Consider the following 21820-nt stretch of genomic DNA (forward strand, 5'->3'; position numbering starts at 1 on the left):
GGTTAAATGACTTGCCCAAGATTATACAGCTAGGAAGGTGTCTGAAGCCAGATTTGTATAGATTTTAGAAGACTCTCCTTGACTTTCAGAGGAGATAGTTTTGAACTTTAGTAATAATTAGGGCCTGTAGGATGGAATGGTGGCAATGAGACTAGAGAGCAAGGGACAGATGAAAAAGATCGTTAAAGTAGAATAATTAGTTACTGATAGAGGCAACAAGGAAGAGTCAAAAAAATTTTTTTAAACCCTTACCTTCCATCTTGGAGTCAATACTGTGTATTGGCACTAAGGCAGAAGAGTGGTAAAGGCTAGGCAATGGGGGTCAAATGACTTGCCCAGGGTCACACAGCTAGGAAGTGTCTGAGGCCAGATTTGAACCTAGGACCTCCTATCTCTAGGCCTGGCTCTCAATCCACTGAGCTACCCAGCTGCCCCCAGAAGAGTCGAATTTAACCCTCAGGTTTTGGACATGGGTAATTGGGTGATGCCACTAGCAGAAATAGTAAAAAGCAGACTTGGAGAAGAGAATAGAAGAGAAGTAGGTGGTGGTGGTCAATAGAGGGAGAGCAATTCTATATGCCATTGCTGATGTGTGATGTGAATCTTAGGAAGAGAGGTCAGGATTGAAGATTTAGCAGTCATCTGTAAGGTGTGGTTGTTAAAGCCATGGGAGTAAATATGGTTCTTGCAGGAGAGAAAAGAAAGAAGGCTACAAACAGTATCTTGGAACAACTAGCATAAGGGGTAAGAAAAAGGAACCAGGGAGGGAAATGGGAAAAGAACACTTACAAAGGTAGGGAATGTTGTCTCTGAAGCTAAGGAAAGTATTCAGTAGAAAGGTCAACAGTGTGAAATGTTACAGTCAGGTCAAATAGGATGAAAACGTTTAAAAAAATCTATAGGCTTTATCAAATAGGATGTTTAGTCAGTTAAAGCATCTACTATGTTGTAGGCACTGTTTTAGACACTTGGAATTAAAAAATGTATGAAGGAAACAAAAATGTATTTAACTACTCACTATATATTCAAGGCACTCTGCCTTCCTTAAATCTCCAAATATCTGGGTCAGAATGGTTTTTATAGTGAAAATAGAACCTTTTTCTTTTTAGTCTTTTTGTATTACTGTAGTTGTACAGTATTTTGCTCGTTTCCTACAATACAAAAAATGTTTATTGAGTACCTAAAGTTCTAGGGATATGAAAAAAAGCAAGAGAGTCATTGACCTTAAGGATCTTACAATCTAATAAGAGACAATATTGTAACAATTGTGCAGAAGTTATGTAAAAGATGATTTGGGGATGATCTTAGAGGGAAAGAGCTAAGACTGAGGACTGGAAAAAGCTTCTTATGGAAGATGGAAGGAACTTCAGCTGAAACTGAAGAAAGTTAGGAAAAGCCAATAAGAGAAGAGGAAGAGAATTCCCAGAAGGGTGCATAGCCAGTGAAAATTCATGGATGTAGTAACTTAATGTGAGGAATAGCAACGAGTCTACTGGGGTCACTAGTTTGCAGAATCTATGGAGAGAGGGAATGAAGTGGAAGAAGCTTGGAAAAGTAGAAAGGGGTCAGGTTATAATGGGCTTCAACAGTCAAAAACAAGATTCAGAGCTAGTTAGATGTCCATGATCTGACATGGTTCAGTGTCAGTGGATCAAGAGACTTCCAGGGAAGGGTCAGAAGGATCTGTGGTTAAATAGTTTCATGATTAATATTTTACAGTTATCTGGGTAAAGGGATAGATGACACATTCATTTCATTTGAAAATAACAAAAAACTGAAATGGATAGCTAACACAGTGAATGATATGTTCCAAAAGGATTGTTGTCTGGCCAGAAGATTGGGCTGAGTCTAATATGATTAAATTCAGTAGGTATAAATAAGGTACAAATATAAGATGGGAGTGAAAACCACAGTTATTTGGGAAAAGTTATTTGGAAAAATCTAGGGATTTATATAAATGAACTGTCAGTTCAACTGAGCTGAAATGTGGCAGAAAAAAATCTCCTAATGTGGTCCCAGACCATGTTGAGTGTATAGGTTCATAGCTGAGAAATGAGGAAATGACAGCCCCACTATACTCTCCCTTTTTCAGATCTCAACTGAAATAGAGAATGGATTGGAATGGGGAGCGATTTGGGGTCAGGCTTTAGAATAGTCCAAGCATGAGATGATGAAGTCCAGTACAGTGGTGGCAGTGTTATGTAGGAGAGATGTTACAAAAGTAGAAGTGACAAGACTCAGCAACTGGTTTCATTCTGTGGGGCTTGGGGGGAAGGAGAGAATGAGTTAAGTGCTGGTTCTTAACTCAAGGAGTCAATATGTACCCATAAAAGTATGTACACAATATATAAAAAGAAATGAGGTAATATGGGAGTGTAGTGCTAGCAGCTAGATCAGGAGCAGCCTCACTCTGAGGTGGTATTTTTTGCTAAGCTTTGAAGTAAACTAGGGATTCTCTGATGTAGATGTAGAGAGGGGTGGTGAATTCCTGGTTTTTGGGATACTTCTTGCAAAACTATGGAGATGGGAAGGAAAATTCTTTTTTTTGTGCAAAAAGGCTAGTTGAACTGGACCAAAAAATGTAAAATGGAGCAACATATAAAATTCTGGAAAGGGTAGGTTGGACCCAGATTGTGAAAAGACTTCAGTAAGAAAGAAAAACATTTGTATTTGATCCTAGAATTAATAGGGTAACCTTTGAGAAAGCAGTTTCATTAGGATGTTGAGAATAGAAATTGAGGATTTAGACCATAAATGTACTTTGTGGGAGAAATCATGGGAAACACAACAGTAAATAATTGTGCAGAACTGCAACAGTGGTCTGAAAGTAGAATTGCTAAGTTCAAGATCTTGGAAATGGTATGTATAGTTCCATGAGAGAGAATTTGGCATGTATTAATGAAGTACGATAGAGAAATGATGATTGCTAGTTGAGTAATTGAGTGGTTGTACTGATCGAAGGGATATCAGTGAAGATTGAAGTTCTGAAGAATGATTGCAGAATATGGGTTCAAGAGGAAAATGATGAAATAGGTTGTAGTTATTAAGGAAATTAGGGGAATGAGCTGGAGAGCTTTAGATAATGGTGAGCAGGTAGTATAAATAAATTTCATCAACTAAAGAAAAAAAAAGTGGGACAAGAAGGGTTTGGAAACTCAAATTGAGAATAAAGATGATTATTGCTTGTGACCACAGGGCAGTAGAAAGGGTGTGAGCAATGTGTTTTTCTCAGAGGAAAACTAGTAACACTGGAATGGATTAGAACAACAAAATAAATTGAAATAGGCTTGGGGAATAGAACTAATGCAATGAGAGTTCTGGAAGAGTTAGACTAACTGTTAGAGGCTGTTCCCCAAAAGATAAAGTAATCCAAGAATATAAACAAGCAATATTAAAAAGAACAAATTGTATTCCTAGACCATGTGAAAGAATGTTCTAAATCACTAATAGCAGACATACAAATTAAAACTGAGGTTTAATCTCATGGTTACCATATTGACAGAAGTAACAAAAAAAATGATAAATGTTAGAGGAGCAGCTGAGGGACAGCTACACTAAGACACTAATTATATTGGTCCAACCATTCTTTTTTTTTTTTTTAAACCCTTCCATCTTAAGAGTCAATACTGTGTATTGGCTCCAAGGCAAAAAAGTGGTAAAGGCTAGGCAATGGGGGTCAAGTGACTTGCCCAGGGTCACACAGATAGGAAGTGTCTGAGGCCAGATTTGAACCTAGGATCTCTTATCTCTAGGCCTGGCTCTCAATCCACTGAGCTACCCAGCTGCCCCCCCCCCAAACCATTCTTGAAAACAATTTGAAGTTATGTTTTAATAGTAACTAAACTGTATGTACTCTCTAACTCATTATCACTATAAAGAGTATACATTAAGGAAGTCACAGGGGGAAATATTTATAAGTTATAAGTTTTTCTAATAGTAAAATTAGAAGGAATGGTAGATGCCCATTGTTTGAAGAAATGACTTGGATACATTGTGAATCTAAGGGACTATTATCAAACTGATAATGATGAAAGTGAAGAATGCAAGGAAACTTGAGACTTGCATGAATTGCTTGCAGAATGAAGTAAGCAGAAACAGTTTACATGATGACCTTAGTAATGTAAGGAACTTTGAAAGATTTTAATTTTATTTTAGTTTAGTCTTTAGAGGATAAAATGACCCCTCACCCCTTTTTTTGTCAGAGGTGGTAGGCTGCAAAATACATTGGCTGACAATGTTTATTTGTTTTATTTTTGTTTTATTTCTTAACTTTCTCACTAGGGAGGCTACTGACTGAGGGTTATAGTCATGTCTATGGGAAGTAAAGTAATATGATATATTGACAGTAGGGAGAGAGTACCTGGAGCAGTGAAAAGAACACTGGACTTTTAGGAAGAGCTGGGTTTGAATCTCATTTTTGATACATAATAATAGCTTTGTGAACATGGATGTGTCACTGAATTTCTTACCCTTAATTTCCATCTCCAAAATTGCCCTACCAAGTATATGGTTGTTGTGTGGAAAGCACTCTAAAACTTGAAGCACTGTAAAAATGTACATTTTTTTATTGTTAATTAGAAACTCATTGCTTAAAAATTCTGAATAGAATGTGGAATGCTGGCTTTTCAGAGTTCAATCACATTCAATCTTACCCTTAGAAGTACTTTGAAATTTGGATGAAATGACCACTAAAATCAGATAACTGTAAAATATTTAATGATTCACTTATGTGCAGATGTGTCATTTGTTATTGCACTGTTATGAGTTAGATTTTTGAACAGTAAAAATACATGCATTTTAATTTTTTTTCTGAAAGTACATGTAGGGTTATCTAATTTAAAAGTATTCATTATAATTTTCTAAAATTAGCATTAACAGAATCAAGAATTATCGATTTAAAAGGGAACTGAAAGGACATCTAACACAACTCATACTTGAACAAGAATACCCTTTATTTCATAGGCAACAATTTAATTATCTAGCCTTTGCTTGACAACTTCTTGTCCAAGGGATCTTAGTACTTCCTAAAGCAGGCATCCCAATTTAGATAGCTCTCATTTGTTGAGGATAAGGAGATCTTCATAAAATCAGTTCTATATTTGTCTCTCTGAAACTTCTATTCCTCACTCACTGTTTTGGCTTCTGTGCCCTCCCCCCCCCCCCCCCCCCAATTGCGTTCAATAAGTGATAGCCCTTCATATGTTTGAAGACAAGTACCATGTCCCCTCAAGTCATTTTTATAGATTAAACATCTTTGTCATGAAATAAGAACCTGTCACCATGCTAATTGCTTTCTTAAATCCCCTTTCTAACTTAGTATTATTCCTAAAGTGAGAACACTATACCAGAACACAATATTGGACCAGGGCAGATTGCAAAACTCTAGTACTATAATCTTTGACTTTTGTTATCTCCCAATGCAGCTTAAGAATGCATTAATTAACTCTCTTGGTTCCTGTATCACATCTTTTTCTTCTTACAGTTCACTACAACTCCCAGATCTTGTGAAGTAGTTCTTTTGATCCCAAATATTAGATTTTCCTTATTAAATTTATCTTTATTCATTTGTGTCCTCTTCAATTCTTCTCTTTATTTTCTTGCCTGTGGACATTTTTTTTAAACTTGTCATCTGGAGTGTTAAGTATTCCTTTCAGCTCTGTGCCATCCAGAAAAGCATGTCATCTGTGCCTCTGTCAGAGAAATTTAAACAGCACAGGGCCAAGTATCAATCCTTGTGACACTTCATCTACTTTTATATTAACAATGAATCATTGATGATTACCTTTAGATTTTTCTGTTCTACTAGTTCTAACTTGTCCTTACAACTTTCTTGTTTACATCATTTTTCTACCTTTTCCACAAGGATATCTTGAGATATTATCAGATGCCTTGATATAATCTAGGTAAATGACATCAATATAATTTCTCTGATACTCCAGTCTGAGAATTCTGTCAATTGTAAATGCCCATAGTCTCTCTACTTGGTAAAAGGAAGGTCCTGGGGACCTAGATTGATCAGTTAATTGAAATTAGATTACTTCTGGGAGTTGTTTTTAATTACATTAATATGGTTCTCCTGGTTCTGCTAATCTTTTGTGTATTGCTTTATGTCTTCTCATAATTCTCTGAATTCCTTATTTATTTTTTTCATAGTAATATTTCATTTACTAAACATAGTATAATTTGTTTATTCATTGTTACCATAAAAATGCTGTCACAAGTGTTTTGGTTTTGTAATCTCATACATCATTGACTTTTTTCCAGCAATCGTATGCATGACCAAATTCTTCTAATACCAAGCTTATTGTCCATCTAGGGTAGGGGACTTCAACTTAAGGGCATATAGATGCTCCTACCAGTCATCATAGTATTGATTCTCTGTTGTATTTTTCTCCGTTGTCACTGCAACAATCCATGCCTCTAATTCTTTCTTCTAATAGAGTCATTTGGGCCTCCTTTCCACCAGCTTTTTGTTGTCTATAGCTTTTCCCCACCAACATCAGTTCATTCTGATATTCCAGTAAGCTGCCTGAAGTCAGGAATTTTTTCAGAGCCTGTCCTTCCCATCCTGTGCCTTTCTAGTTTCCTGGCCTCTCTTCAAATTCCAACAATAGCAGCAGGGAACCTTTCCCAATCCCTCTTAATTCTAGAGCCTTCCTTCTGTCATTACTCCAGTTTTTTCTGGATATGGCTTGTTTGTACATAATTGTTTGCATGTTGTCTCCCTCTTTTGACCTTGCTCCTTGAGAGCAAGGATTGTCTTTTGTCTTTCTTTGTATCCTCAGTGCTTGGCACACAGTAAGTGCTTACTATTTGTTCGTTGACCAGGACTGTGGTGGCAGATCTATGGCATAGGTGCCAAAGATGGCATGCAGAGTACTCTCTGGGCAAATAGCCAACCCTCTCCACCCCACCCCACCCCCAGAGTTTATTAGAAAAGCAGAGGAATTTGGATGGAGATGTTCCCCATCTCCTCTGTACACTCCCTGAGGACATTCCACACTTCATCTGCCCAGCAGCCCATGGGAACACTTTCTCCCTCATGTGTGTATGTGTGTGTGTGCACGCGTGTCCACACACATGGCACATTGGGGGGGAGTGGGACTCAGCTCCATACTTAGTCTGCGAGTGGGGGCAGGGCCCAGCACTCCTCTAAAAGATTTCTTGCCATCATTGGATTAGGATCTGGTCAGACATCATAAATTGGAGATGAAAGAGGAAGCTGTTGCAGTTATTTGGGTAAGAAACTTAGAAAGCCTTGGTAAGGTGGTAGTTGTGTGAGATTAAGGGTTGGAGGAAAAATAAGATTGAATATCTGATTATACATATGGATTTAGAAAGTAAGGAGAAAGATGCTGATGTTAAAAACCTGGGGAACTGGAAGAATAATGATACCTTTCACATAAATAAAGGAATTTGGAATAGAAAGGGGATGTGTTTGCTGGAAAAGATGAATTCTGTATTAGAACTGATACGGTCACCCAGAGTGAATAAAGTAAGAATAGAAGTGGGCCAAAGACAGACTCAGAAGGAATCCCAGGTGGGGGCATGATGTGCATGATTAATCAGCAAAGGAGTCTGAGACCTTGTCAGGTGGAGGATAAGAGAAGAGAGATTAGTGTCAGAAAATCAGAGAAGGAAAATCAAGTTTGTTGATAGTGTTATATGAACAGAGAGGCCAAGTAGGATGAGAATTGACAGAAGATAGACGAGGAATGCAGTCAAGAAATTGTTATATGCGTTTTTGGGGGTTAGAAAATTTCAGCATATGAATGGATAACTGAAGCCCCCATCTCTACTAGATATCTGTGTCATCTGATATTTACTGAACTCATCTCTTTATTACCTTGTAACAAAATAAGAGAAGAAGGGAGGGGAAGTTCTTCAGGAAACTAATATATCAATTGTCTGAGTATATGAAATGTTTCACTTCATGTCCATAGCTCAAAAAAAAGGGTGGGAAGTGTATCTTATTTCTTCTTGAATTCAGAATTCTTCTTTTTCTTTTGAATAATATCTTATGACCCTAACCTTTTAGAACCATTTTCTGTATTTCATTCTGTTCTCTTTTCCTTTCTATTACTTGCTTTCTGCTCTTGTGTTGAGACCAGGTAATGAAAAACTTCCAGGAGTTTTCATCCTGGAGAAAACACTTGAAATCAAGTTGGGAGGCATTTGGAGGTACTTGAAACATGTGGAGAGGCAAAGATTCATCCCCAAAAGGAATAGTTAGTTGATAGTTGATGTTCACTGCAAGTTAGACCTCATTCTTCTATAAATAGCTTTGATGGAATTTGGGTTATTTTTCAATGAACTGTAAAGATCATTTGGGGTTCTACATTTATTTGCTATATAACCCTAGTTAATTGTTTCTGAATAGTTCAGGCTTTGTTGTCTTGATGTCACATTTCTTGAGACTCATTTTTATAGTCCTTGTGCTATTAAATGCCATGTACTTGTTTATAAAGTAGTTAGATATTTTTTTCTTTGATTTTAAGCTATTATTTCAGGAATTACCTTCATGTGTATTATTCTCAAGCTCTTGGAAATGTCCTTCATATTGACTTTGACTTCATAGTAGAAAATTATAGTATGACTTGATACGATTCTTAAGATTTCTATCCCCTTCAAGAGATTTTTGTCAAACAAGGGGTAGAGATGATCAGAAAAGGTAAAAAGGACAGTTCAGCTATTTAAGATTTAAATTTTGCACAAACAGAATCAGCATGCTTAGACTAAGAAGTGAAACTAACTAGAGGAAATGCTTGGCATCATTTCCTTTATTAAAAAAAAACTGGTATCCCAGATTTGTAAGGAAATTATGCAGATATATAGGAACATGAGTCATATCCCAATAGATCGATGGACAGAGGATTTGACAGTAGAAAAATAAGCTAGTAACCCTGTGGAAAAGTGCTTCACATAACGAATTATAGAAATACAAACTAAATCCCTGACATGTACTTCACATGCATCCAATTGGCAAAGATAACAAAGATTGGCAGTTATTGAAGTATTGAGAGGTTGGGCACATTCATTGATAAGACTGAATAATTCAACCCTTCCAGAAAGTCACTAGCCTATGCAGAATGTCTTTGACCCATGCGTGTGACTTCCTAGACTTTTGCCCTTCAAAAGAGCAAAGGAGAAAGGACTCTATGTATAATGATGAATGTAAGTTTGAACTTGGGGAATTTTTTTTATGAATTGATATGTAATGAAGTGAGCAGAACCAAGAGAACAAATCATACAAAGATTTAAAATAATATAATGGGGGAGATTAAAAAAAATTTTTTTTTAAGAATATTTTTCTGTGGTTACATGATTCATTATTATCCTCCTGTCCCCCCTCCCAAAGCCCACAAACAGTTCCACTGGGCTATACATGTATCATTGTTCAAAACTTATTTATGTCTTATTTGCAGTAGAATGATTCCTTAATATCAATGCCCTAATCACATCCTAGATACTATTGATATGTGAATTTGTTTTGCTGGTACCTAGTTATAATGGAGAAGGTTTGGATTGTTGTTTTTTTTTTCCCCAGGGAATAGTTGGGGGACTGTGAGGTGGCGTCATAGAGTAGGTGAAACAACTAAGATACATAGAAGAGAGCAAAAAGTTCAGAAGGGGAAACAGGAAAGCAGAGCAATCTTGGTACTGCTGTGTTAAATTTAACATTTTTTAAAAGTGTAAGGCATATAATAGAAATTTATAAGCAGCCTTGTATTTCTGTGTTTTTTATACATATATTCCTGTTTGATATTTGTCAAGTTTGGGGTTTTTCAAAACACGAGGCTGGAGTGGGATGGGTGCTGCCTCATTCTGTGGGATCTCATTTTGGTCTTAGAGTTAGAGTTAGAAAACTTTCATTTGAGCCCTAAGTCCTACAAATAATAGCTGACATGGAGCTATTCAATTTTCTAGTGTATTATTTGAAACTATCTACTTCACCATGAGGCTATTGTAAAGAAAAATTTTGTCAGAGGCTTATATTAATATGTTGTTTTTTATATAACCTACATTTTCCCCTGCATCCTCTCCCATGTCCCTTTCATTCTTTGGGGAATTTTCTTTTTTGAAGAAAGAAAGGAAGAAGAAAATAAACAAAATTATAGGCATGTTAAAAATCTGGCATGTGTATTATGCTACAGCTGTGGGAACCCTACACCCAAAAAGAAATTGGGGAAGGGTCTTCTCATTCTCCTTTTTGGTGGCTGTTTGTCATTTATAATATTATAAAATATTCGCAACATCTCATTTCATTTTATTTTGTCATTGTGTACATTGTTTTTCTGGCTCTGCCTGCATCATTTCATTCAAGGCTTTCCACAGTTTTTTGTATTCATGTTAATTTCTTGTAGCTCATTAATTTATGTACTATATTTTTTTTAGTCAGCCCCTAATCAATGGACTTCTACTTTTTAAGCAGTTCATTGCAATCTCAAAAAATGCTGCTATAAATCTTTTGACATATTGAGTCAATAATCACCTCTTGCCTAATGGTATTCAGAGGTCATGGACATTTTAGTCACTTTCTTTGCATAATTCTGTATTGCTAGTAACTTACATTGTAAACTTTAATGTAATGCCTATACATTAAGATTCTAAAAGAAAACAACATATGTAAAGACTCAGTTAAAATTTTAAATGATTTTTTTCTGTAATATCTAAAAATACTAAAAGGAACATTTTTGTTCAGTTAACTATTGAAAAATAATAGATTAAATAAATGCCCATCTAATTGGGGTGTGGTTAAAAAGAATTTGGTGCAGAAATATAATGGAATATTATTGTGCACCTTCTAAAATTAAAGAATTCAGGGGGGGAAATGAGAACATAAGCTTGAATGGAGCATGGCATATATAATGACTATAATGTGAAAATAATAAAAAGCAGCTGATCTCAGATTAAAAGCAATTGGCAATCATTGATTCCAGAAAAATAGAAAAAGGAGTTTTGTTAGATATGGTCAGTGTATCGATTGGTTTTGCTTAACTGTTTTCTTTGAGACAAGGGAAGGTGCTATGAGGGGAGCGTTGATAGGAGAAATGACTGTAATGTAAAACATACTGCATTAATAAAACTTTAAAAAAAGAAATCAAAATTTATATTAAAAGATACTTTTGTTGAGATTTCTTTTACAGAACAGGTAAATTATTGTTGTAGGGATTTTGTTTTGCTTTTTTGAGAATCAACTATAGTGGTGTTTGAAATATTTGGTTATCTCAAGAATGAGTTCTTTAGTGCAAGTGATGCTCTTTAGACCTGTATCTTACAAAAAAAGTAGTAAAGAAAGTGTGAGAACCTGTGTATATATATGTGTGTGTATGTAATATTTGGAAATCATCTCCATAGAGGTGATTATTGAAACCATATGAGTAAATGAGATCACTATAGAGAGCAAGCCAAGAACAACCTTTGGGAAACACCCATGATTAAGGAAGATGAGGTATCAGCAAAGGATGTATGTATCTTGCAGACACTTGTAGATGGAAATTTCTTTGTATGAGTAGATTCTTTTCAGATTCAATTGGTTAAAAATTTTTATGGTCAGGGTAAGTTTAAAGTTAGATTTGTGATAGGTAGAAAGAAAGTTCTTTGGCTAAAATGTACTCTTGAATAGCACTCAAGAAGGTATGGAAGATTATTACTAAGTCTATGTTAGCTGTACTCTTTTAAGTGTATTTTTGAGTGAGAGATACCCTGAAAGAACTATGGATTGACTGCAGGACCATTGGAACTATTGTACTTCAAATCAGCACCTGGTATAGCACAGTACATTCTGTTAATGATCATGCCAGAAGTATGTGTTGAGCTGCTTGGCTGAGCTAAGTACTGTAATTCAGTCACCTGACCAGATGACATTTGAAGGTCTTTTCTTCTATAAGATTTTAATTTCTTTAAAATTAAGAAGGTTTTTGCATATTGAAAGAGAAATTAAGTAAGAAAAGAACAAGACATAAAGGATAATTATAAGTGCTTTTATAATACTTCTAGCAAGTTTATTCAAATTGAATTCTCTAAAAATTCAAAAGTAAAAAAGAAAACATTATAAATCCTCGTAATCATCTAAATGGAGAATCAGAAATTTGACATAATTATTTCTGAATTGCCAGCACCTATTGATTTCATCTTTGCAACATCTTTCAGTTAAGCTTCCATCTTTCCTCTGATACTGCCGCCACTCTTGGACAAGTCCTTACTTCATACCTGAATTATTGCAATAGCCTCCTGATTGGTCTGCCTGCTTCAACTCTTTACCCATTCTAATCCATCCTCCATTCATCCAATAAAAATGAGTTTCCTTGAATGCATGTCTGACCATATCACTTTCTTCCAACTCCAAGATACAATACAAGATGTTCTTTCAGAAAGTCACTAAATGTTTATTGATTATGAGGCATTCAAAAGCCCTTAATAACCTAATAATAGCTAAGTGTTTATATAGTGCTTATTATGTGTCAGGCACTGTGCTTTAGGACTTTATAATTCTCATCTCATTTAATCATCAAAAAAAAAAAACCTGGGAAGTAGATGCAGTTATTATCCCCCTATTTTACAGGTGCCCCTGAGGCAAACAGGCTAACTGACTTGCCTAGGGTCCCTATAGCTGGTAAGTATCAGAGGATGGATTTGAATTCAGTTCTTGAATCCAAACCAGATTCTCTATCCACTAGGAAACCTAGTTGCAACAAGCTAGCACCTTCCTACTTTTCCAGTCTTTTATCTAACTTCCTGCCACAGACTTTTCAATTAACTAACTTTGACTGCCTGGTTATTCTACAAACCAGGCATTCCATCTGCTGGCTCGAGGCTTATTTCTCTGGCAGCCCTTAGCACAAATTTTGCCCTAGCATATGTAGGTGCTTAATAAATGTTTAATAATTAATTCCTGACTAATCATTTTTAGCTAATGTTCTTGTATAAGAAATTATTTCACAGTACTGTGACTGTGGTTCAGATGAAGCTAATTCCTTTTCTTTATCTTTTCTTTTGAATATTACAGATGACCATGGATGAGAAATATGTAAACAGCATTTGGGATCTTCTGAAAAATGCAATCCAAGAGATCCAGCGTAAGAATAACAGTGGTCTTAGTTTTGAGGAGCTGTATAGAAATGCATATACAATGGTTTTGCATAAACATGGAGAAAAGCTCTACACTGGTCTAAGGGAAGTTGTTACTGAGCACCTCATAAATAAGGTATCTATAACTTTTAAAGACTTGATCTCAATAGCATTTGACAGACATTTATAATCCTGTGTTTCCCCCCTTTAGGAATTTGTTTCCAAGGCATATTAATAATCTACAGAAAATCTTTACTGTGAAACCTCATTAACCCAGTACCTACTTATTTGGAATTAGCGATCATTTTGATTGGAGTTGCGATAGTGTAGTTTTTATTATCTGTGAAGAAGGGGGTTTGCTGAGCTATTTAATCATGTAAGACAGACTGATGGGGATTATGCCTGCTTCAGAGAATAAAGTTTTCAATTAGTTTAGAAGCTATTATTTATTAAACAAACAATGGCCATATACTTGGGCTATCTATTTAACACTTTTCGAGCAGCTAGATGGCACAGTGGATATAGAATACAGGATCTGGAGTCAAGAAGGACTGAGTGCAATTCCAGTGTCAGGCTCTTAATTGCTGTGTGATCCTGGACAAGTCACATAACTATTTGCCTCTGTTTCCTTAACTGTAAAATGATTCAAAGAAGGAAATGGTGAATAACACCAGTATCTTTGCAAATAACAAACAAAAAACAAGGAAATGGGATCACAAAGAATGACTGAAATATTGAACAACAGTCATAGAGCACTGAAATATACTCCAAACCACACAGTCACTATATGCCTAAGAGCTTCCTGCCTTTGAGACCAATTCTTTAGATGCTGCACCATGAAATTAGAAAAAGAAAAGAATGTGTTTATGTTGTAATGGAGGCTTAGATACATGCTCTAATAAATTAGTGTAAGGTAATTTGAGGGAAAAGAACACTAGTAACTAAGTTAGGACGGTCTTTTCAGAGGAGTTTTATGACACCTGAACTGTCTTAAAAGGGAGAGAAGGATTTCCACTTGGAACACAAAGCAGAGAACATCAAGATTAACCAGAAAACATTAGACTCATTTTTTTTTAAATAGCCCTAAACTGTAATGGTAGACAGTTGAGTGGACAGCTATTGAAGACATGATGTCTTCTACTATAAAGGTTCCTGTTTTGGATACTGGATGTAGTGTAGAAGTCAGCAAGACAGAGAGGTGATATGGCCTCAGGGAAAGGGAAAGGATACAGTCTGAACTCCTGTATCCAGTACTCATTGACCCTCTCTAAGTCTTCATTTATAAAATGAGGCCATCATTTTTTACCAATCTTGTAGGAATGATTATGAGGAAGGTTCCTTATAAACTGTAGCAGGTTACTGCATATTTAGTATCATCATAAGTGGCTTATCCTTACGTGCTTTAGAGAACTAAAGCAACATGGTCTTCAAACCCCAGTTTAAAAGAGGAGGCTGTCCTGTAATTCTGACCTTTCCTTGGAAGTAGAACGTTGGCCATTTCAGGTTACATGGAGACCTGCAGTGCCGAGTCTCTGCTACTTCATAAAGGAGATACAGTCCTCTGGAATTTTTAAGCTCATCATAGGTAGGATTTAGGCAACTTGGAGAAGAGTATCCTTTGTGGACCTTATGATAAAGCAGAAACCAAAGTTTGTTGGTGACTCTCAGTACTTGATAGGGGATTGGCTATTTTTTTGTTTTGTTTTGTTTTCTGCCTCAGCACTAGAAATAGAGATGGACTAATGTCTATGGAGTTATTTTCCTATAATAGGACTTTGAGGAAGAGATGATTCCCTGGTCAGTAGCCCTAGTTATTAACTTCTTCAGCTCTAAAGTACACAGCACTGTGAGGGATGTAAAGGAATATAAGATTCTAACCCTGCTTTCTAGAGCATACTGAATAGATTAATAGTAATAACTAACATTTATATCTGGCTTTAAGGTGTGCATTTATACTTCACATTGAGTGTGAGACATATGCTATTATAATTTCTATTTTATAGATGAGAACACAGGCTGAGAGGTTAAGTGACTTGACAAAGCTTACATAATGTCAGTTTGAATTCAGCCTTGAGTCTTTCTATTTCAAATCCAGGCCTCTGTCCACACTGCCACCTAAGCATATGTCAAGTTGAATAATTATTCAACATTTAGCTACTAAATGGGCAGCATAGAATATTACTGTTAAGTAATCTAAAGGAGGAGATTCACAGGCTACATATACAATATCTCCTTACTCCATGCCTTTCCATTGTCTTATCTCTCCTGCCTAGAATGGTTTCTTTCTTCAACTCCCCTTAGTTTCCCTGTCTTCTTTTAAGACCCAGCTCAAATCTCACCTATTATCACATTTTTCTAATCTTTTTCTTTCATCCTCTAGCTTCTTCAGTGGATTTCACATAGAAATAGACTTGGGATAAGTAATTTCCTGCTGCTACTATTATTAAGTGGCATAGTAGTTTGAATTCCTGATTTTCAGGAAGACCAAACTTAATATCCTTTTTCAGATACTTAATAGTTATGCGACCATAAGCAAACCACCTATCTTCACTTGGCCCCAGTTTCTTTTATTAATGGTGATGATAATAAAACCCACCATATGGAAGTTTTGTAAAGATCAAATGAAAAAAACAAGTAAAATGGCAATTCTTAAAGTACTATATAAAAGTTATCTATTAATATTATTACATTTACTGCACTAGTAGATACAATATCTGCTTTTGTAATTGTATGAAAGCATTAGAATTGTAAGCTGTATCCTCTGTGCTCACTGAAAGTATCCTTGGTATGACTTCAATAGCTGATAGGACAACAGTGATCCTGTTAACATGTGATTCTTTTCCTGGGTCTATATTTTGAAAGTTTTTGGTTCCTTATCACTTGGAAATAGAATATTACAGCAATGTTGATTTTAAAAGTTATCAAGTATTTTTGGAGGACTGTTATGTTCCTATGATGGTGAACAACAGTTCATTTGGTTTTTGACAATGATCTGGTTTCCATGTAGATCAAAGGTTGAGTTTGCCAGGTTATTTTGTAATCTAGGTATATATAACAAGGAAATTTGTTGAATGTTAGTCATTAAAAGAGAATGAATTTCCTATTGATTCTATTAACTATGTCATATTTTGCTAAATATTTAGCAGGCACTAAAATTTTGTGAGAGGCAACCTTGAAGCCAAAAGTACACCTGGTTCAGATTTCACCCTCTGGCATATACTAAGCTGTGTGACCCTGTGCAAGTTACTTAACCTTAACCTCTCTGAACTTTAGCAATTCTGTAAAGCTATAAATTGAAGAGAAATGGCTGTCATTCATTGGTATTCATAGTTTACTCACTTTTGAGTTTCCTATACCAATCAATTCACAGCTCCAATCCCTGTCTCTATTGTTAATTGTGTTCTACAGTTTTTGTTTTATTTTATCATTTCTTTGCATTACTGTTTTAGGAGATATTTGGGAGATCGATTTCAGAGATTGGGGTTCGTTTGTAGAGAATAATGAATGCCTGTGTAAGAAATACTACCTTTATCCTACTATAAATTAAGATTTTTAAAATGTAGAATAATGAGGAGATCCACATTAGTAGTATAAAGACTTAAATTAGAAAGAAACTGCTAGGAAAGCCAGAAAGCAGTTTGGCAGAAATTAGAAGAGACCAGTATCTTATACTATATATATATACTTAAGCAAATTTATTAAAAAAAGAAAAGACCTTTCAATACTATGAATTAGGGAAGCAGTTGTGACCAAGCAAAGGATAGAGTATCTAATTTTGATTATACATAAAATTAAAAAAAAATTTTTTTTGCACAAGAAAAACCATTGTAGCTAAAATTAGGAGGGAAACAGATAATTGAAAAAATTTTAGAGCAAATTTTCCTGATAAAATTGTGTCCAGGAGATATAAGGAATTGATTCAAATTTATAAGAATAATAAAAAATATATTAAGTTATTAAAGGACATAATCAGGCAATTCTCAGGGAAGAAATCCAGGGTATCATTGAGCATGTGAAAAAATTTTCAAGTTACTAATTATGAATTATATTCAAAACATCAGTAAATTATGCATACTTTTTGACTCACTGATATTACTACTGGGCAAGATCAAAGGGTGGAAAAGAATTTATAGGAATGATAATATTTATATTGGATCTTTTTGTTTTAGAAACGGGAATGCCTATCAATTGGGAAATGACTAAACAAATTAAAATAATGGACTATTACTGTTTCTTAAAAAATTATGAAAGTCAGTTTCAGAGAAACCTAGGAACACTTATATGAACAAAATGAAGTGAACAGAATTAGGAGAATAATGTATACACTAATGTGATTTTAAAGAAAACAAGTTTGAAAGATTAAGAATTCAAATCATAATTAATTGATTGTGACTCAAGGTGACCATTGATAAAGCAAAGCTACCCTCTTCCTGATTGTGGGGTTATGGGCTTAAAGGTACCCAATAAAGATGACCAGATCCAGGCAATATGGACATTTGTTTTTCTTGACAAAACATTTTTGTAAAACAGGTTTTTTGTTTGTTTTTAAAGGGTATGAGTGAGAGGGACACACACATACATACATACATACATACATACATACATACATACATACATACATACATACATACATACATACATACACACACACACATACACAAATATATCCTCAAAAAAAATTTTTTTTGTAAAGTAAAGAAAGTCTTTGAGGCATTTTTTTACTGCATAGAAAAGAATCAAGAAGCAAGCAGAACAGTTTTGAAGTCTACATGTTGAATATTACATAAGAAAAGTAAGCTACATATAATAAAAATCCCTAGTTTCACGTATAGTCTTCTTTCTGTCTTTGTTTATAAAAAATCCCCATTGAATGTCAGAATTTTTTTTAACGAACAGTTGAAAGCCTTTGAAGGTTTATTTTTTTTCTTTAGCAAATGAGTGATGGTCAAAAGAAAGAAATTATATTTCAGAAATCGACTCCTGCCAGTTTAGTATAGCATGAGTTTAAAAGGGTAGAGATTGGAGTTTAAGACACCAGATATGGAACTCTTAAAATATTTTTTCTTTAATATTTAAAGGGAGGTGTTTAAAGTTGAAAGGGCTCTTAAAGATCATTTAATATAAAATTCTTACCCCCACCTCCATTTGAAGAAGTTATCATGTTTTATATGGTGATGGAATATTCAAATTAAACTTAGTCGACAATTGGAGATTTGTGAATAGACCTTGGAAGAGAAGTCTTAGATTTGGCAATTCTTTGCAAGAAGTGATCATTAAAGAATGAATGATTTCTCTGAGAGTGAAGTGAAGAGTAGGACAAAAGACTAAATCATGGTCAAAATCCATACTTAGGGATGACTGAAAAGAAAGTTATTCTCCATTAAGAATTTTGACTGAAAAAAAAATTGTTTAAGTCGGTAGGACATCAAATTAAGCAAAGACATTTTCAGACATATCTTTTACTTTGTTTTTTAAATAGTTTTCTTTTTTTAAAAATAGTTCTTATTTAAACGTTTTTGCATCTTTTGATTCTGTCACCTTCATTTCCAAATATACCTCTTCTTTAACATAATTGGCAAGCCATCCTTTATAACAAAGAATAAAAAAGAAAGTTCAAAATTAACCAACATATCATCTAGATTTCAGAGTATATTCAGTGTTCTATCTACACTCAATCTTTTTATCTCGTTCAGTGCTGAGCATATCTAGTACAATAACAGAGTTTGGTTTCATTTTTATTTAGTCATTGCATTATTATAGTTTTGTATGTTTTTTCCTGGTTATTTTTATTTCATTCTGAAGTCTTCCCCTGCTTCTCTGAATTCTTCAAATGAATTTCTTCTTAAGGCATAGCAATATTCCATTACATTAGATTTTAAGCTACCTGAGGGCAAATGTTGTTTTTGCCTTCATATACTCAGATCTTAGTTTGGTGCTTGCACATAAGATATGCTTAATAAAAGTTTTGATTTCATGTAAATTTCTAGTTCTTTGATCCTACAAAAAATGCTGCTGTAAATATTTTGAACCTTTGTTCTAATCTTTAATCTTCTTGGGATATGTATTTATAATTATTGATTGACTAAGAAGAGAAGAGATTGGAGTCAAGATATCTTGGCACTTTCTGAAAAAGTCTAGAACAAGAGTTTTTAACCTGACATTTGTGAATTAAATATTTTTCTATTTCAATGTAATTGAAATTTAATATTTCTTTGTAATCCTCTATTTTATACATTTAAAAATATTCTTAGAATGATTAGGCTGCCAAAAGGTGTCCATGGCACAATTTGAAGAATTCCTGGACCTAGAACATGTGTTTAGTAACTGTTTTTTGAATTGGATTGGATCTAGTATCTGTGTATTGCTTGTCTATTTATGCATCTATTGCTTCTCAGGTAGTCTTCTTAAGACAATCAACCATGTTTATTGCTAATTTAGCATAACTGTGAGGCTTATAATGTTGCATTTTAAAAAGACAATTTCTTTTTTTTTTTATATACCCAGGGCAGAACAGGACTCTCCAACTTTTTAAAGAAACACTTTTTATAAGCAATATGGACTTTTCGTAAATACTCCTTTAGTCATGGAATCAAAGCTAAATCTTTTTTAGACATGGAGTCTAATACTCTTTAGATATGGAATCAAAGCTAAATCGTCCCATACCCCAAATTTCATATTTTTATGGCACCAGCTAATTCTCATTTGAGATATACTGAATATAGTATCCTTTTGATGGTGATGATGATGATGAGTCCAAGACCTGTATAGAGCTGATGAGTTACCCCAGATCCTAAAACAGATAAATAACAGATTTCTTGCATGTGCTATATCATCTACATAGGCCTTAGTAAAACAAAAAAGGTTGTCTCTTGTTTTAATTAAGAAATATTTCTGTATTTCTCAAAATAACCTGAAAATTTAGAAGAATTTAATTCTATTCTGGGACTTTTTTCTTTATGCAATATTTGACAGTCAAAAAATTGAGAAGTCATTCATTGACCATTCCGAAAGCCATCAAATCTTGCTGTAAATTGATTTTTGAGATCCCTTGGCAAGACAAAATAAACATTGTACAAAGATACTTTTTAGCCCTTGATAACTGTTTAGTTTTTCATTAAATTTTTTTGTTATAAACTCAACATCAACAAAAATAAACATTGCCTAAGTATAAGAAAAGGGCAAAGCAGTCTTATGAAACCAAATCTCTTAAGTATACCATCTTTTTGAAGTAATTTTATATTTGCTACTGTATTAAATATAAGTTGTAATTTTTTAAAAATTGTATACAATGAGAAAATATACTGTTACATTCATAAGCATATACAAGTGGTTCATTACTTTATGACCTTGTAATTTTCTTGGCAAAGATATTGGTGAGGATTGCATTTCTTTCTCTGACTCATTTTACAGATGAGGAAATAAAGTTAAGTGACATACCCAAGTATGCAAGCTAGCAAGTGTCTCAGGCTAAATTTGAGTTCAGGAAGATCAGTCTTCCTGACTCCAAACCCAGCACTCTTATCTACAGTACCACCTAGCTTCCCAAGCACATACACATACACATACACATACACATACATACATACATACATACATACATACATACATACATACATACATACATACATACATACATAAGCAAACAAATAAACAAACAAATAAATAAACAAACAAATAAATAAAGAGTGATTGTTAATAGTAAAATCACTTACTGGGAATTTAATTCTAGGATTCTCTGAAATTATTTTTAATTTATGAGAACTATTATATTTTTATTTGAAAGACCTCGGTGTAATTTTTAGTCAGAACAATATGCAAACATATTGGTCATTCAGTCATTCAGCAGCATTTATTAAATGCTGGCTTAGTGCCAGGCAGAAAGACAGTCCTTGCTCTGAAAAAGCCTACTGAGGGATGTTATTCATCATTATCATGTCAGAGTTCTAGGAACTCTTTGGAAGAAGATGGTATATAAATCCTTAGATCTTAGATGGCAACATTTATTGAATGTCTATGTTCAAAACTGTTGTGAAGAACAGCTAAAAGAAATAGAAAACTTCAGGAAACAGGAGTATGTTTTTAAAAGCTTAAAACCTTAAAGAACAATAAATTTTGTCTTTGTTAGCCATCTCTGTGATTTAAAAGTAAAGATTTATGTCTTTGAGTTTTGTTTTCTTAAAGCTTTGAAACCTCAATTAAACTTCAAATTCAATAACATAAATTTAGCTGTACTGATAGTTCTTGAACTTTTTTTTTCCCTACACTCATGAAATTTCTGTAAAGGAAATCTGAGTGTTCTAGTTGTCTCTTTAAAGGCCAAACACTTTGTCTTAAATTAATATACAATGGGTCCCAAAAGTCTTTGTCCAGTGTTAAGTTTCTTGGGCTTAAAACTGCATTGGTGCAATTAGTGCATTAGTCCCTTATTCTACCAAATTGTTGTTCTAAATCTTATAGCTTAATTTGTTTTTAGGTAGATGATATTTTTTCATAAGCTAATTTATATACTTTTGAATTTTTTTCATAGTTTGTAATAATTGTTAGCAACTAAATTAAATAGAAGCCATTTACTTGATATTTAAATCTTTGATTTTTTGAAATCACAGATTCATATTAGGATTCTTTATATCAAAATTTAGGTCTAGAGTCTTTTTCTAAAGCAAATGACATGATTTAGCTTTTTTGTTGTTTTTTTTTGAGCAAATTTTCAGGTTTTAGGTATCCTTAAAATGTAAGTTCTTAGTGTAGT

At 34.2% G+C, this 21820-nt stretch overlaps 1 protein-coding gene across 2 annotated transcripts in view; it reads left to right on the top strand.

The window, feature by feature from the left end:
* The window catches only part of CUL3 (cullin 3), a 103136-nt gene that overhangs the window by 17637 nt on the left and 63679 nt on the right, over positions 1–21820 (top strand). For both annotated transcript variants that reach the window (XM_001365391.3, XM_056807380.1), the window contains exon 2: positions 13010–13207. In XM_001365391.3, coding sequence (XP_001365428.1) covers positions 13010–13207 — 198 coding nt within the window. The remainder of the gene's footprint in view (positions 1–13009; positions 13208–21820) is intronic.

This window comes from Monodelphis domestica, chromosome 8, assembly GCF_027887165.1.
Source record: "Monodelphis domestica isolate mMonDom1 chromosome 8, mMonDom1.pri, whole genome shotgun sequence".
Classification (NCBI taxonomy): Eukaryota; Metazoa; Chordata; class Mammalia; order Didelphimorphia; family Didelphidae; genus Monodelphis; species Monodelphis domestica.